Here is an 18,231-nt window from a genome sequence, read left to right as displayed (position 1 = left end):
GCCGTCGTTGTGTAGGGTCCCTGCAGGGCTGCACTAACCTACAGCTCCAGTTTCTTTTCCAGAAATTGGTTCTTGGAGTAACTGATGCCTGAGGGCCAATCTGTGAGCCTTTCTGTGCAATGGCTTTGACCATGTCAGCACAGCAATACTGTATTATGAGTCAGAAGCTCATTAAATTCAGCAAAGGTCCTGTTGAAAACCTCCTCTGTATTTGTAGGATATAGAGGGAAAAGGCTGCCTGTGTGCAAATAGAGAGGTTACAGTGTGCTTTTGAGGAGGAAATACCAGAGTCAGATGAGTTTTTATTATTAAGCCGTGTCAGTAACCACTGAGCAATGGGCAGGAAGCTTTTGTATTGTTCCATGTAGTTTCCTAGAGGAAAAATTTCACTGGTGCTCTCCATGGCAGTGCCCAGCACCAGCTTGTTGGGGAGAGGCTGAATGCCAAGGAGTATTTGGGAATTCTGAGCAGTGTGGTACGTGTTAGCTGGGGCTGCTGGGCAGAGCAGCACAGCAGTGAGGAGTTCATCGTGCTGCTTGTGAAAGCGTTGGGGAACTTAGAAAGACGATGCAGCAAACTGTTTCCATCTCCTAAGGAACACACTAAACTCCACCTGGTTTTCTGGCTGATACCTGCAGTATCTTTGCGACATCACCTCTGTTGAAATGACTCCTGGCTGCCGTGCCAGCCGTCAGCACTGTGCTTGCCGTTTGCTCTCAGAGGATTTGCAGAAGTGCCAGCACCCAGGGCTCTGAGCTTCCCATCAGTGCTGTGTCCCTGTGCAGTGGGTGACAGCAGGACGGGTGACACCGGTGGCACAGGGCTACCTGTACAGCCCTTTTTGCTTGTGGGTGTGTTCTTGTTTCTGCCTGATATTTACGCCTTCTTTCTGTTTTCTTTTGCATGTTTTCTCGGCTGGATTGCAATAGAGAAGAAGAAAATGAGGTGAGTGAAATTTCATCCTTTTCCTGTTTTGCTCCTGAGATGTGTGTAGTTACCTTCACCAACAAATTTTATCTGGACCCATGTCTCAAGAAGCTGTCTTGAGCAGCAGCACGAGGCATCTTCACAAATCCAGTGTTTTCCTATGGGTGTCCCTGGGGCAGTGATGAAGTCTGGAGGGAAAGGAACATGCCTGGCACTGCTGATGCCACCTGCACGCAGCTGATCAGGTGTAGGGATATTCTGCTTCCTGCATTGTGATCAAGAGAATGTTTAAGGATTTCATCTGGGGAAAAAAGGAGTTTCGTTGAGTGTGGCCCAATTAATGTTAGGGGAAAGGAGAAAACCTCCAGGGGTAGGAACACTTGATAATACCCCAGCGAGTGCCTGCAGAATGGTGCTGCTGATAGTTGTTGATGTGGTAGGACCATTTCTGCTCTGACTGAGCTTACTGTGTGTGCTGCTGCGGTGATAGGAAAGCTGCAGGAGTGCTCAATCATCCCTGCTGAAGGCTCAGAGTGAGCATCTGTTGCCTACCCTGAGCTGCACAACACTCACAGCAGCGTTCCGAGGAGCGTTCGCTGCCTGTAAAACATTAAAGCAAGGAGAACTTGTCTACTGTTTCGCCAGTAATTGCTCCCTGTTCCATTTCAAAAGCTACCTGTGGGATATTTTTTAAATTTATGGAAGTTGTAGTTTTTCAGCTTGGTGTTATTTAAGAAGAAATCCCTGGAAGGCTGAGCAGGAGATTGAAACATTTGTTCTGAAAGGCATCGTCCCTGCTGAATAGATATGAAAAGCAGAGGAGTGGAAGTTTAGCAGCTCTTGCATCCCCTCCAGCCTTTGTTTCTTGTACAGGTGGATGTATCCAAACCCCATTATTCATCTGTAAGCTCAGATTTCAGCTCTGCTGCACTGAAAGCTAGGAAGTTTTTGATGGAAACACTGACATATTTTCATAACTGTGGGTGATTTTGCACGCAAAATAATTTCACAGAAGTTTTAGTAAGAAAACTCTTTGAGTGCTGATGTACTGGTTGGGGTAGAAAGGTTTGAATTTTCTGGTTGTGTAGGGCTAATAAGCAACCCAACACACTCACAGAATGACACTGCCTTGTTATTTGGGAGACTGTGCCCAGCATGTTATGGAAGGCTGGCCTCTAGCATTGAACATCTCCAAGCTCCTGCCACGTGGACAGAACGCTTGGTTTTGTCCTTTGTGCTCCAGTGAATTTGTTCCTATACATTTATGTATTAGACTGTTGTTAGGTTAAAAAAATGGATCATTTCTGAGAACAGAGATTATTTTCAGCAGCCTTTCTATTGAATATGGGGCAGCGTTGGAGAAGAGATGGTGTGGACGTGTCCTGTCCGCAGGGTCGCCATTTGGATGCCCTTTCAGCAATGGCAGTCACTTAAAAGCCCTCACAAAGTGGCACCCATTTTAAAGGAGTCAGAGTTTTGGTGAAAAAAAAAAGTAGAAATAGCATGGGGGGGAGTTTCTGTTCTGCTGACATCTTACTTAATAATTTACCACGGTACCTTTAGCTTTAGCAACTCTGCATTGTTTTACAAGAGTTAAACAATAACAAAGTCCATAATCCTTCAGAGTGGGTGCAGGAAGCCACTGCTGCAGCCAAGGATGTGTTCATGCAATAGCTGTGGAGTAGAACTTACTGTATACACTGTTCAGACTGCTTGAAGTTGTGCTTGCACAAAGAGTCATTACATTAATGCAATCTGGATTTGTGGGGATAAGGAGTATCGACAGAAACACCCTTTCAACACAATGGGACAACATTCATCCTTAGGGACTGTGCTATCGTTACGCTGCGGTAGATAGTGATAGAGTCTGTGCAGAGACAAGCCCAGAGCTTAAAAACAAGTGGGCACGTGCCAAGACAAACAAACACACTGTGCTTTTTGCTCTGAAAGCTGCTAATCTCGGGCTTTGATAAATGCATTCTGAAAGGGAAGAAGCTCCCATGTTGAGAAGAGCTTTGTTGCTCTGGGTTTGTGCCATGCCCAAAGTGACATCTCAGTTGTGAGTGTCCTAGAGGAGGTGGCTTTCAGCTCAGTGGTGTCCCAGACTGTCAGGCTTGCTGGGAAGAACTCCTCAGCAGTACAGCGGATCCCTTAGGTGAGATGCATATCTAAGGCATTAGGGTCCATCAGCTCAGAGGTGGCAGTCACGTGTGGCTGAGTGCAGGTGGAAGTTCTGCTGGCAGTGATGACAACTGGTCAGTGCGTGATGTGACCTCCTTGTTAGCCTGGATGGGACTTAGGGCTGCAGCAGCAGGTCTCAGTGACCTGATTGGGTCAGGCACCAAATATACCCAGGTACAGTATCCTAAATGTGAGAACACATGTCAAGCTTAAAAGCATAGGATGTTTTGTAACCAGAGACCACAGAAACAGAACAAATAAAGTAGCGGTCTCTCTTCAATTAATTTTGTGTGTTGAACCCTATTGTTCTTTTTTTTTTTTCTTTTTTCATTCTTATTAAAGAAAAAAAACCCAGCTTTGATTCTTTGAGTTTGGTTATTAATAAGTCAGTTAAAAAGCCTCAGCCTGAATCCCAAAGGCGGTCTCCCAAAAGGAGACTCGAAAGGAGCAGATAATTGATTTTGGTTAAAAGAGAGGCAGGCCGTATGGCTGTGCTGTCCCAGACTTCAGCCCAGGATATCAATTTCTATTTTATCATCATAAAAAATTCACCAAGTGAAAGAAAACTGTTCAGTACTTGCGTAGAACAGAATTTAAAAATAAACATTTCTACTAATGGCATCTTTTTTTTTTTCTTTTCTTTCTTTTTCCAGAGCAAGACTGAAACCGTGCAGAAAGCTGGCTTTATCAAAGGCCCAGTGTTCAAAGGTGTTGCTTCTAGTCGTTTTTTGCCCAAAGGCACCAAAACGAAGGTTAACCTTGAGGAGCAAGGAAGACAAAAGGTGTCTTTCAGCTTTAGCTTAACCAAGAAAACCTTACCGAACAGATTTCTGCCCGGTCTGGGAAACGAAAAACAAAATGAAACTCCGAACTCCGCAGCAGTACCCACACAGACTGATTTTAACCCCAAAATTAAAATGGACCTTGGGGATGCTGCTGGTTCAGCGGAGGAGTCTTCACCTCCAAAACCGAAGGTAGAACTGGGGAAAATCCATTTTAAGAAACATTTACTCAGTGTCACAACCAAACCCCTCCCGCCAGCTGCAGCAGCAACTTTACTGCCGCCGCCACCGGCTCTGGCACCGCTCACAGAACCAGTGGCAGCGGCCGCCGACCTTCCGTCGGCACCTCCACCAACGGCATCACCAGCAGCACCAATGCCTGTCCCTGCTGCAGCAGCCTTGCCGCAGCTGCCCGTCACGCTCATGTCGGCGCTGTTGCTGTCACCGCCTGCGGAAGCAGAAGTCCCGGCTTCGAAGGAGCTGTGTCACGTCGTCACGAAGGAGGCTCCTGAGCTGGACCTGAAGCAGGATGTGGTATCGCACGGGTTGGAGGAGCACGTGGCCGAGCAGGTGGAAGTAACTCCACAGAAGGAAGATTCCCATATTGGGAAAGATGATGAGGTTTCAGAAAGCTCCAAGGGTGCTTCTCTGTGCTCTAGGAAACAGGGCTCCAAAAGGAAGTTCTCCCAGTCCGATGGCACGTTGCTGGGCTCTGAGTCTGATGAAGATTCTGTGAGGACTTCTTCCAGCCAGCGCTCGCATGAGCAGAAGATATCCAGTGCAGAAAAGGAGAGGGATCCCAGGAAAAGCTCTTCCTCTCTCAGAGGCGAAGAACTGAAGTCCTCCTCACGCTCCAGATCGGACAGAGACGACAAGTATTCCAGCTATTCAAAATCAGAACGAGATTCGCGGTATGCGTCCTCCCGATCGCGGTCAGACAGAGAGAGAAGGCGAAGCCGGTCCCACTCTCGCTCCCGCTCGGATCGGAGCTCCCGAACCAGCTCTTCCTACTCGAGGTCGGAGCGCTCGCATTACTACGAATCCGACCGCAGGTATCACCGCAGCTCCCCGTACAGAGAGAGGACGAGGTACTCGCGCTCGTACGCAGACTCCAGGGGGAGGGAGAGTTCTGATTCGGAGGATGAGTACAGAAGGACGCATTCCAGGTCCAGCGACTCGAGGCGGACGTCGTCCCACTCCTCCTCGTACAGAGAGTCAAGGACTTCTTACTCGAAGTCAGACAGGGACAGCAAAGTAGAGTCATCTCATGCTGACGTGGAGAGGAGAGGAAAGTCTTCTTCAAAAGCGGATAGAGATTCAAAACGGACTTCAGAAAGTGAAGTAACCAAAAGGTGCTCTCCCCTTAACGAGCTCGGGTATCGAAAGGGGACTTCCCATTCTAAGCCTGACAGCAATGTGAATTCTTCCCGTTATAAGTCCACCCCTTCAAAGACCCCTGCACCAAAGCCTGATAAATTTAAAAGTTCTTTCTGTTGTACAGAATCAGTTGAAGAAATAAAACAGCAGTCTAATTCTCTAGATTTAGAGACCTCTTGTTTAAAAAGCAGTGAGATCAGAGTGTCCATTGCAAAAAGATTGGAAAGGGAAAAGACGCTTTCTCCATTAAATCAGTTAAATGATTCCCCCACTTTTAAAAAGACAGATGAATCAAAAGCTGCTTTCCCTCACTCAGGGTCTGAGGAACTCGCAGGCAACGAATGCCGTGACAGTGTTAAGGAACAAGAGACTTTAGTAAGGGTAAAGCACGAGCAACCGAGAACATGTTTCCCTATAGAAATGAATATAAATGGGTCCCCAGAGGGTAGCTCTGACGATGTGGCAGCTCCCAGTGCCTCCAAAGCAGAGGATGTCGCAGTATCTTCTGATGATAGTTTGTGCAGGTTGGAAGCATCACACACTGGGAGGACGAGCAGCTCGTATCCGCTGCCGTCGAATGGATTTGAGGGCACGTACGCCCCTCAAGAGCACGAGCCTGATGATTCTCACATACAGTCCAGCGAGTGTAGCAGCCTGTTCAAGGAGGAAGAGGCTCTGGTCCTGGAGCAACAAAGTGAAGTTATGCCTTCACCAGTTGTGAATGTAGATGATTCCAAAATGTCAGTGAAGAAGCTGGATGATCAGGCAGCTCCCTGTGACGAAACCAAAGAACCAGTTTTTTGCTACGTTTCAGATGATGCCGCTCCTTCTTTGTATCATTCAGAAGTTGAAATCGAAGTTGAACCAGCAGATGTAAAAGTGACTTCCGAGGCATTTCTGGACTTGCACGTTGAACCGCAGACGGTGACGTGCGACTATGAAAGCACAGAGGATCCGAATTCAAAGTCTGCATGCGAAGAGGAGCAGTATCACATTAACCCACCCCATCAAGCTGGCCTAGCTGTGGATAGTTCAAGCAGGGATTCTGCCCAGGACTGCTATTCACTCGGAATCACGCAGGACTGTCCTGTTACTCAGCATCTGGAGGAAAACATCCCCTCCGAGGGGGACAGGGCCCCGCCGAGCTGCTCGGGCGCTGGGGAGATGCTGGAGTTGGACGTTCGGCACGTTGACCTGAACTCAACGCAGGGCAAGCTGTCGCTGAAGGATGAGCATTCCTATTATTCCCAAGTGCCACTGGAACGCTGCAGCAGAGAGGAGGCAGTGGAAGAAATGGCCGTTACTACGGAGAGAGTTGGTCCTGATGATCTGAATGAGCAAGGGCAGGGAGCGTCTGCCGAGGATGACGGAGGGAATGAGCCCTTGGTGGCTTCAGCTTTTCCAGGCGCTTCGTTTCCATCTTGTGATGTTGTGGTGGCTGCGGAAGAACCAGAAGCCGTAACGCAAACCCCAACGTGTGACAGCAGTGGTGGTGCCTCCGAATTCGCTCCCGCCCCCCATGATGACTATTCTGACACGGCTGAAAGCGACAGCGAGCCGGGCAGCGACGACAGTGAGACAGAGGATTCTGATTCAGATGATGGCGTGCCACGGAAGCGGCTGCAGTCCGTTGTGGTCGTCCCAAAGAACTCGAGCATTGTGATGGAGGACAGCAGCCCCTGCTCCTCGCGGAGCAGCCAGGGCACGCGGCACTACTCCGACCATTGGGATGTCGAGAGGCCAGAACCAAGCAGGCCCTACTATGAGGACAGGCCAGAGGCTACAGTGAGTAACAACGGGTCCCAGGCTGAGAGCAGGTGCTCTCCGAGAGGGATGGACAAGAGTCCGGCCTCATCTACTGAGCTCAGCAGGAAAGATGGCGAAGAGCTGCGGGCAGACGTCTGCCAGGCGCAGAGTGATGGCGTGGACAGCACGAGCCAGGCAGACCTGGCGGTGGATTCTCAAGGCAAACCCAACCCAGACGAGAGAATGCTTAATGAGCTCATGTCCATCAGTCGGCCGCTTGGCCGGCAGGAGGAGCAGCCATTTTGCGTGCCTGAGAGCTTTGAGGGCACTGATGAGTCTTGCCATCAGATGAGCTTTTCTAAGCCAGACAGCTGGCAGGGGAGTGGGGGTCTCCATCAGTCTGGCCTCGGAGACTGCTCCAGGGAGGACGGTTTTCATCCAGGGGAGGGAATGGGTGGCGTGAGCTGGGAGCTGCAGGCAGAGAAGCCCAGCAGCACCTATCAGCAGCCAGATAGCAGCTTCGGGGTCTATTCGGGCTATGTGTACCAGCCAGGCACAGGAGCCTACAGCAGTTCTCAGAACTGCTGGCAGGGCAATGGCTACTGGGATGTGAGGTCTGCTGGGCGGCCTGCTGGAGGCAGCTATGAACGAGTTCAAGGACAAGTGCCGGATTCTCTAACGGAGGATCACGAGGAGTACGAGGATGACCGCTGGGATGATGAGTGCAAGGCTGGCTTTCCCAGCCCCTCCAGTAAGTTCCACACTCCCGGGCAGAAAGAGACGGGCTCCGTGCAAGCCCATGAAATCAGCAGCAACTCGAGCAAGGAGCCGGTGTCCGGTGCTGAGAAAAAGGAGGAGGTGAAGTCTTTGGAAAAGAACGACGTGAAGGAGCGAGGCCCTCCCAAAAAACGACGGCAGGAGCTGGAGAGTGACTCTGAGAGCGATGCAGACTCCAGGGAGAGGAAGAAGGTGAAGGTGGAGGGTGAGCAGGAGGTGGCACCGCAGGACTCCTCCATGGTCGGCCGCCCGTGCATCATGGACGACTTCCGCGACCCGCAGCGCTGGAAGGAGTTTGCCAAGCAGGGGAAAATGCCCTGTTACTTCGACCTCATTGAGGAAAACGTCTACTTGACTGAAAGGTAACTGGAGATTTTTTATTTTTCTTTGTTAAGTTTTGCATATAACTGTTCTAGATTGCAACTTCTGTTAGATTCTGTGATAGGGTTCTTAAGGCCATGCTTGCAATTGGTACAGCAGGGAAGAGGCACGTCACATTTCCTGCATCTCAGCACTGCTCTTAGAGGACAAGATGCTGTACCAGAGCTGTAACCACGCTGGATCTTCTCCCAGTGATGGGCCCAGAGAGATGCTGGGGATGGGAGAGTGCAGGAGAAGAATCACTTCTAAACTGTGTATCTTGTTCCACGTGGCATCCCCTGTAGTTCCTGTGATGAGGGTTGCAGGAGGGATTTGCTCACCTGAGATTCCTGCCATCAGCACTGAGTAAACACTTTGTTCTTGTACCCATGCTAATTTGCAGAAGTGATTTTCTTCCAGTTTTTTCTTCCTTTTTTTTTTCCTTCTTTTTGCTGCTCTCTCTGCTCTCTCATTCATGTGAACAAGGTGAGACCACGTTAGAGCCCAGAGCAGTGTATAGAAGCATCATCTCTGGGCTTGTCTGCATCTGTTCAGTGTCCCCAAAGGGAAGTCAGGACGTGGGAAAAGTTTTGGATATGTATTTTGGATATGTGCCTTTCCAAAAGCTTTGGGTAATTGCATGTAATGATTTGTCATCTCAGACAAGTTAGTTCAGCTCTGACAGCTGTGATTTAAATTAGCAGAGGGTAATGATCGTAGATTATCCTTTAGTGGGAATATAGACCAGGGTGGGGACCGTTTGAAAGAAAAGTCTTAGTTCAGAACTGTGGGGTTATTCAATAGGAGCATTGCTTCAGAGCTCAGCAACCTCCATCTGTGCCAAAAAATACTCCCTCTGGAGTTAGAATACAGGTAAGAGTCCTTAACAAGTCTGTAACCAAGTCTTATTCTTTGTGCAGCCCTTCTGATAATTCATGCCCATTTAAAACGTTTGCATTTTTAACATCATCTTACTTGACAGTAAAACAGATTTAATTAGCTAAACCATTCAGTTTGCTGTGTTAAAATTCATCTGTTTTAAAATGATCTGTGTGCTCTCCAGTGGTTTATATGTTAAAATTATAGAACATAGATTTTCTCCTGGCTTTGTATCAGTGAAACCAAAGAGAGCATTGAACTGGAAGGGAGCTCTTGGAGATTGTCTTCATGGCATTATTTATGCTGATAGAATATAGTATTTCAAGAGAGGCTAATCAAAGCCTCCTATCTTTCTAATATAAACCTTATAATTTGTCCCATGTGGTGAGAAATCTAGCTGTAAGAATCAAGAGTGGCTTCCCTGGAGCTTGGCTTTCTTCACTCGTAAGACAAAATAAAGGGTTTTTAGTCCAGCCTCTGTGTGTGGGGGTGTGTGTGTACACATCTATGTTGATAGTAAAACTGAGTTGTGTACATTAAGGATAAGTGAAAGCTAAATATCCTGGGAATGGCTTTCTGAGGAACAACCTGACGTGATCAGAAAGCCATCACCTCCTGCTTCAAACCGTGGCCGTAGTTACCCAGAGGTTCTCTGTGGTTGTCCAAAGAGAAGTCCAGTTTCTGAAGGATACATTCATTTCCTTCAGTAACGATTGATAAAAGATTAATTTCTGTACCTGAATAATGTCTTAACTCTTTGTCAATGACCTGTCTCCAACAGAAAGAAGAGCAAATCCCACCGGGATATTAAGCGGATGCTGTGTGAATGCCCTCCTCTCTCCAAGGAAGAACGAGCCCAGGGGGAGGTTGCTTGTGGAGAAGACTGCCTGAACCGCCTGCTCATGATCGAGTGGTGAGTTGGCCAGTCAGCCTCTGTGGAGCATGAGGTGACTTGGGAGCACCTGGAGGAATTCACACCTTTGTGGTTGCTGGCCACAAGCTGTCGTCGTGCTCCTGTTTTCACTGACTAGTGTGGATTCAGCTTCAGAGCCTGCAGAGAGCATTTACATCTGACCTTAGGTCTTCCAAACTGAGTATTTTTCTTAGTGCTCTCCTGTAAAACTGACTGCCAAGGCCTGGAGTCCTCTGCTCCTGGGGCTTAATTCGACCTGGTTGTAAGCATGGCTGGTGGGAGAGTGTCAGAAATGCAAGTACTGCTCTCTGTGAGTTGCTAATTTTCTTTCATTTTTCCTTGTGCATCTGTGCTCTCCCCAGGGCCATGCAGGCCACTGCTATCATCTTATTTCCCCTCCTGGTTGGGATTGGAAGGCCAAGGGAGCTATTGCCTACATGAGGAGGAGGCAGGGATGGGTGCCTGGGGCTGAGGTTGGTAGGCACAGCATGCAGGTCATAAAGCTGGGTGGAAGGGTAGAAGTTAGCTGCCCTTAGTTAATTTAGCCCAGGTACAATGAAATGGGAGATCATGAGATGAGAACTCATGGAAATATGGAGAGAATTAGCTAGTTCAGCCCACTTTGATTATACAATGTACAAGCATAGTGGCATTTGCATTGGAAATGTTTTTATCTTTCCAGAAATAGTCTGCATTTACATGTTGACAGTCAGATGGTTATACTTTTTATAGCAAAACACATTTGAAAGTTTTACACTGAGTTTATTATGGTTACATGGCATCTCCTTCCCATCTCAGCTGTTCCTGTTGCCCATGTTGTGACGATGAGAATTGAGTTGTTCCATTTCCTTCTCCTAGTTCTTCCAGGTGCCCAAATGGTGACTTCTGTTCCAACCGACGCTTCCAGAAGAAGCAGCACGCAGATGTCGAAGTAATCCTTACTGAGAAGAAAGGCTGGGGACTCAGAGCTGCCAAAGATCTCCCATCGTAAGCTTTTGCTCTTTGGATGATGTAGTTGTGTTGTTTGATTCCTTTGATTCCCTCGTGCATGGGAAATAAGTTGCTGATGTTATCCTTGCAGTTTTACATGCTGCCCTCGTGCTCTGTCAAGGGTTCCTCTCAGTTACCTGCACGTATTTGTCCCAGCTGTGCATTGGATCACCCACTCTGGTTTTACTCTCTTCCACCAAAGTTTACTACAGTTCTCAGTAGGGTTTTTGGCAGGCTTGCCTCTACCTTCCTCATGTATTTAGTGTGTTCCCTTCTCCCTGTCACTTGGCTTAAGAGGAGCATGTTCTCTTTGCATCCATTTTCTTCACCACCTCTAAGCTTACCCTCTTGTTGAGTCTGCTTCCTTCTATGAAGGACTACATGGAGAACCCGTGGGGCTTTTCCTCCCTTGTTAGTCCATCCTTAGCTAACTGCTGTTCTTCTGAGTGCTTGTTTTACACTGGTGGTGCTCACAGGTCCAACTCTGGTTTTGACTTGTCTACGTGGAGCTGACCCCAGATGTTAACTCGCACACCATGGCTGGCTGCATGCTGTTACCTTGAGTCTGACACAAAAGAACTACCAGGGCCTGAACACGCTGAAAGTTGCAGTGTGGATGAACCCATCTGCTTCCTCCTAGGCTGGCAGCAGAATGGATGCCAGTATTTTTGGAATTCCAGTTCTGTTCTGAACCTGGCACACTCCAAAGCTAAGTGGGAGGAAGCATAGTGCCAGGCCCATTTTCCTGTGCAGGTGTGGTGCAGGGAACAGGCATGGGAGAGAGGTAGGACAGACCGAGGAGGTGCTGGGAGCCTTTGCCATGGTGCCTTCATATCATCACAGCAGTAAAAAGAGCTTTGGGTAAGGCCTCCAGAAACAGAATAGCAGCGTGTATGTCTGAGCCTGGATACACTCTGGAATTGTCGTGCAGGAATCAGGTGTGAAGCTCAGCAGATGAGTAACAAAAGGCTTTGTAGGACAGCTCACCTTGCTGTGAGAAGCAGTGCTGTGCTCTGGGAGTTTCACCAGGCTCTGATTTGCATTTCAGAAAGCTGTGGGATGGGCATGGTGAGCCTGTTCAGTCTCAAGGGCATGAGGGACTGTGATCTTTAAGACAAGAGTTTAATTGTGCAAAGGTTTTCTGTAACTCAGGTTATTTTAGTGAGTTTCCTTGGAGACTGATTTTTTTGCTTCAGGGAAAGACAGATGTCTGGTAAGGAATCCAGGATTGGGTTCTGGCACTCTTGGAAAACTGTAGATCTCATGTAGATCTTTTTTTACTGCTGTATTAAATACGTGAGACTAATTAATGGAATCGTAGAGTCGTTTAGGTTGGAAAACACCACTGAGATCAGCAAGCCCAACCCCAGCCCATCCCACCATGCCCACTGATCGTGTCCCCAAGTGCCACATCTCCATGGTTCTTGAGCACTTCTGGGAGTGGTGACTTCACCATTTCCCTGGGCAAAGACAGTGAGAATCCTAGCAGCAGAAGGCAGATATGGGGGCTCTCAAAGCCAAAGAGGGGTGATGTGGCCAGAAGGAGACCACTGCCACCTGGCTGGGGGTGGTCAGAGACATTTCTAGCTCTGCTCTGCTCTCCTCCTGCCCTCAGGTTTCCAGGCTTGGAGTTCTGTGGGCAGCAGTGCTCCATCCAACTGGGAGCTGGGCAGGGGCTGCTGCCTTCTGCTGTTTAAGCACAAGGGAAGAGAGTTGAAGGATTCAGGGTGGCATTAAGCAAGGGAAAATGTAGGACAAGTAGCTTAGCAGTGCGTTGTGATAGGCTGGGGTTGGGGTAACTGGTTGTGCTCCTCCATCTCTGCTTGAAGTTTCTTCTTTCCTAGGATCAAAAAGGGCTTTTTATCAACCCCACGTTTTGCCCACCATATCAACAAGGTGCAGGCAGGTTTTCCATTTCATTTTAGGAAAACCATCCAGCAGCAGTGTGTTTCCTTAACTTTCTTTGTTGTCCTCTGCATGTTGCCCCCCAAATTTGGTTCTTTTAGAGAACAATCATTGCTTGTAGGGAAGTGTTGTTCTTGCCTCTGGGCCTTTCACTCTGATGCTGCTGGTGGTTCGAGTGTCAAAAATGAGTTAATCTGAACGGCCTGAGATGAGAGCTGGTACAGAGTGCTGTACCAAGAGGACAAGCTTGTCTCAGGAGCAGTTAATTTCCATTCTCTGGTGCTAATGAGTGATGCTTTTTCCCCCTGTGCTTTCCAGAAACACTTTTGTGTTGGAGTACTGCGGAGAGGTGCTGGACCACAAAGAGTTCAAGGCACGTGTGAAGGAATACGCCCGCAACAAGAACATCCACTACTACTTCATGGCTCTGAAGAACGACGAGGTGAGCAGGGAGCCCACCAGAATGCTGGGCATCCAGAGGGGCTGGCTGGTGGGCTTAGATCCAGCTCAGTGTGAGCACCCAATGTCCTCAGAGCAGGTGCTGTGGGAGAAGAGAATTTGTCTTTCTGTCCAGCAGCTTTGGAAAGGATGGAGCGATGGGCTCTGCTGGGAGAAACCACACCTCTGTGAGGTGCTTGGAACTGAATTTATTTACTTATTTGTTACCAAAATAAACCAGTCTAAGAGACGTATCAACAGGAATCCAAGTTTTCTTACTTCCCCAGTTTACAGAAGTAACTTCATTGGTCCACCTTGAGCCAGTAGAGTCCTCACCAGAAGTTCTTCATGTACTTCAGCTTATCAGCAGTTTGGGGTCTGTGGAGTGATGGAGCTGTGATGCAGAGCTGTGGCACTGCCTACCTTGAGCTCTGGCTCGCTGGGAACAAGGGATATAAATAGAAATGCAATACCCAATTCTGCTCATCACTTCTGTCGAGATTTTTTTGGGTCTTGGGATTTTTACAGTAAATGAACTAAAAATACTCCCAAGTTCTTTTTTTTTTTTCTTTTTCCTTTTTTTGCCCTCCACGTAAGCAGTTCTGGTAGGTGCCATGGGATTGTGATGTGATCACAAGGCGTCCTGCCCAGTTAAGAAAGGAAGAGCACAGTGATCCATGGGGCAGTCTTCCCATTAAAGCACAGTCTGTGGGGCTCCACCAGCCCTGATACCCATACTCTGTATCAGAGGGTCAGAAACTGATGCTGCAAACTCAGAATCCCCACCAGACCAAAGAACTCAGTATCAATCTGTGACAAGAACTAAGAACCACGTACCATTTCTTCTTTTTGAGGGGCACTTATTATCCCTATGAAATCCATTCTCTCCCAGTTAAATAATGCTAACAGTGCAGGAGGAAAGGGTGCTGACTTTGACAGTGATCACGTTCTCCTTCAGCCGTGCTGTGTTTCCAGATATGCTGCTCCATATTTCTGCCTCGTGCCTAGGGAGGGCAGTCTGTTTTCTTATATTTGTTATTTCCTTTCCAGATAATAGATGCTACCCAGAAAGGAAACTGCTCTCGTTTTATGAACCACAGCTGTGAACCGAACTGTGAGACACAAAAGGTAAAGTGCTGGATCAAAGCTGCTGCTGCTGCTGCCTCTCACTTGGCTGCCCTGTGATTTAGCAAGCTCCAAGTGAAAGGCATTTCTCCTTTATCTTTCTGTCTCTTTGTTTTTTTTTGATGTAGCTTCTTGTTAGTCAAATATAAACAGCCACCATTGAAATGGGCAAGTATGGCGGGCTCAGTTAGCAAAGCTTAAATGTAACACTGTTGCTTTGAGGATTTGTCTTGCTAATTTCATGCAAAAAAAGAAGCCGAGCCTGGCTGTTTCAATAACCATTGTCACTTTTTTTTCCTTGCCTTAGTGGACTGTGAATGGGCAGCTCAGAGTTGGGTTCTTCACCACCAAGCTGGTCCCCTCGGGCTCCGAGCTGACCTTTGATTACCAGTTCCAGAGATACGGGTAGGTTCCATCTCTCCCTCTGCTTCAAGTGTTGCAAGTTACAATTTTTGTGAGCATTGATGCAGTGAAGAAATCATGCTCCAAAGCAGAGCCTCATCTAGCAGAACAGTTAGAAATCAATGGGAATTCAACTGCATGAAATACTTCCTGGATAAAGTTTCTCTGTTTCAAACAGAAGAGATTTGAAATCACTTTATTTTCTTTTTCTCCCACTTTATACCATCTCTCCCCAATGGAAACTTCCCAGATAATGATCTGACTGTTTCTTTCCTCAATCTAACTATTAATTGCCTGAGCTTTAGACTTTGCCATGTTCTTAAATAAAGCCTCTTCATTCTTTCCCACCCACTACTGTTTTACAACTTTGCAAATACTTGCAAGAGCTGTGAAAGCCCAACAGATAGCACATTCCTTCTCTCTGTCTGACTGCACATGTGCAGAGTGCAGCGTGGGCTTTGCTCTCGTGCACTTGAGCTCAGTATTTTCTATTGCTGTTCATCCAGGCATCCTGCAAAGTATTTCACTCTCTTTGACATGATTAGCACAAAATGGCATCTAGCTGTTTTGAAACGTGCAATTATGAGATTAGCTGTAGATCTGTTGTATAATCCCTAGGCATCTTTACCAAATACTGTTGTTTTTTTTTGAGTGTTTCTTCCTTCTAGATCCTGCTTTCTGCAGCAATATAAGGATCAGAACTGAGTTTTTAGTTGTAGGTTGATTTGTGCTAAGGTTCAGATACTGCCATGTAGTTTTCTGTTCCAGGTGGCAGTCAGGCATAGACCATAGAATCACTGAGGTTGGAAAAGACCTCTGAGGTCATCAACCCAACCCATCCCCACCATGCCCACTCACCCATGCCTGGTAGTGCCACATGTGCTCCTTTCTTGGAAAGCTCAGATCTCTGAAGATGAGACAGGCCTGATGGCTCTTTAGAATCCCCAGGTGGGATTTGTCTGCCTGGATTTGCTTATCAGAAAGTGCATCAGCCCTTGCAAGCTATCGTGGAGCTATGTGCTGTGAATGGTGGGGGCTAGGCCTTGCTAGGGGCTGATGGTCTTACCCTAAAGGTAGGTGGCCAAGTGCCCAATCAGCCCAGGTTCCAAGTGGCTGCTCATTGCACTCATCTTCCACCTGGTCTGGTCTTTTGCTGTATTGGCTGACTTGGTATCTCCTGTATTTGAGGTCAGTCTCTCTAGTCTCTGTCTCATTGGAGTTTTTAGATCTCGTCTCACATGTCTCCTTCCTCATCTTCTGCTTCATGTAAGACACTGCAGCTTCTCTGTTAGTTACTGCTGATACTGCACGGCCAACTTCCTGCAGTCAGTTCTGCATGTCACACAGAATGATAGAATCATTAAGGCTAGAAAGGATCAACTGTGATCACCAAGTCCAACCATCAGCCCATCCCCACTACTCCAATCAAAAGACATGCTCTCGAGCAGTTCTGGCATATCATAGAATCATCACAGAATCATTGAGTTGGAAGGGACTCATAAAGGCCATCTGGTCCAACTCCCCTGCAACAAACAGGGGGCACCCACAGCTCGATTAAGCTGCTCAGAGCCCTGTCCAGCCTGACCTTGAATGTCTCCAGGCATTGGGCATCCACCACTGTGCAATGTTGGTTGATTGCAAGGTGTGGTGTGAGGTTAATGGATCCAACTCTCCAGCCTTTTCCTTGCTGGATTTTACATCTTGACCTGGCCTGGAAGTGTACCAGGCTTTGGCTTTCTGTGGAAACAACAGGGAATCACAACAGCTGGTTAAGAATTGATGGGTTTATTTGAATTTTTAGTGGGTGGAATGAAAGGCTTCGCCGTGCAGGAAGGCATGGAGCTGAGAACTGTGCGAAGAGCTGGGGAAGTAGCAGTCTGGGTCTGGGCAGCCTTGCTTTGCAAGACAGTGCAAACCATCTGCAAAGATGGGATGTGAATGTTTTCCATATTTCCTTCTAGCTGCTTAGCAGGAATTTGAAGAACAATGGAAAGAAAAGAGACAAAGAAGTGCCAGAAGTGTCAAGGCAATGTGGTTAATGGTCTTTCCTCACTGCAGTATCAGGATTAAGATACGACAGCGGGCCGTGAGTGCAATGGATTCCTTATATAACTGTGTGTTACTTCTGTCCCCAAACAGCAAAGAAGCTCAGAAATGTTTCTGTGGCTCAGCCAACTGCCGGGGCTACCTGGGAGGAGAGAACAGGGTCAGCATCCGGGCTGCAGGGGGGAAGATGAAGAAGGAACGCTCCCGTAAGAAGGATTCGGTGAGTGGGATTCACCTGGGTGTCTGGGGTTTTTTTGTTGGTTTTGTCACTGAAACACAGCTCTGTTGAGGACATTACCTGAAATTGGACAGCTAAAATGCTGCCATCCTCAAGCTGGGATGTGAAATCTGAACCTCTAATTGCTTTGGCCTAGAGGCAAGTCAGCGCTGAGGAGCTTGTGTGAACAAGCACTGTGTTCTCTCTGAGTTAGTTCCAGTTGTGTCTGCAGCTGGATGTGAATGAAATAAGGGATTGAAATCCAGTCTTTTTAAAGCCTTTTTATAGCTCCTCATGCATATAAGCCTCTTCAAGTGGTTACATGAGCCTATTCTCTGCCCTGAATGGCACTGATGGATTTATGAATGCAGGAAGCAGTCAGGACGAGTTCTTAGAAGCACTTTGCACTCAGGAAGAAGTGATGTGCACTCCTTTTAGCTCCTACAAAACAGAATTTTTCTCTGCCTGAGGAAAGAAAGCACCATTCCTACTAGTAGCATTTATTACCTGCTCCTTTGGGAGGTGCTGCCTTTGAAAATGCCAGCTTCATTTTCGCATGCTGAAATCCTGAGAGTCAGGAAGCCAAGAAATCAGAAGTCATTTGTAAGTGGTTTTAACATGCTTATTAGTGCCACTGAGCAGCGAGCTAAACAGGGAAGGTCAGTGTTTCAGTGTCTGCATGGAGAGCAGTGCAAACACTGGTCGTGGCTATAAATGTGAATTGGATGTTTAAGGAATCATTGCAGTTAAACAGTTATGGTCATTTGGTGCACATCTGTTTTCCTATGTGAAAAGGTAAACTTCCAAGTAGAAGCATTTCGGGCACACGCTTGGAAATTCCCCTGCAGAGCACTGTGCACATGGCACGGATGTATATCTGCATCTCAGATGTGCTATTCATTAGGAGAAATGCTCGTTAGGGCTGGGGATGCCTTGGTGTTGCGTGCAGGTACAGTTACAGGACAGACTACCCTCTGTGCCTTCCGTTTGGGGTGCTGTAAAGAGAGCTGATGGGAACACTGCACTTCTGTATGGTATTTCAGGTCTAAACAATGTTGAATGAAACCCGTAATATTCCAGATAAAAGCAACCCAACTGAGTCAAATTAAAACCAGACTTCTGTCTTACAATATGTGAGAATGAATCGGGAGGGACTTGAGCTGCCC

At 47.5% G+C, this 18,231-nt stretch overlaps 1 protein-coding gene across 2 annotated transcripts in view; it reads left to right on the top strand.

Moving 5' to 3' along the window:
* Positions 1-18,231, top strand: part of SETD2 (SET domain containing 2, histone lysine methyltransferase) — a 54,625-nt gene that overhangs the window by 11,844 nt on the left and 24,550 nt on the right. For both annotated transcript variants that reach the window (XR_008209840.1, XM_052696962.1), the window contains exons 2-9: positions 930-945; positions 3,762-8,152; positions 9,811-9,942; positions 10,801-10,929; positions 13,156-13,279; positions 14,326-14,403; positions 14,708-14,805; positions 16,942-17,068. Coding sequence is in view for 1 of the 2 variants with exons in the window: in XM_052696962.1 (XP_052552922.1) it covers positions 930-945; positions 3,762-8,152; positions 9,811-9,942; positions 10,801-10,929; positions 13,156-13,279; positions 14,326-14,403; positions 14,708-14,805; positions 16,942-17,068 (5,095 nt within the window). In the remaining variant the exon portion in view is untranslated. The remainder of the gene's footprint in view (positions 1-929; positions 946-3,761; positions 8,153-9,810; positions 9,943-10,800; positions 10,930-13,155; positions 13,280-14,325; positions 14,404-14,707; positions 14,806-16,941; positions 17,069-18,231) is intronic.

The sequence above is a fragment of the Tympanuchus pallidicinctus genome, unplaced genomic scaffold (assembly GCF_026119805.1).
Source record: "Tympanuchus pallidicinctus isolate F22 unplaced genomic scaffold, pur_lepc_1.0 scaffold3, whole genome shotgun sequence".
Classification (NCBI taxonomy): domain Eukaryota; kingdom Metazoa; phylum Chordata; class Aves; order Galliformes; family Phasianidae; genus Tympanuchus; species Tympanuchus pallidicinctus.
This window is presented reverse-complemented; position numbering and strand designations above follow the sequence as displayed.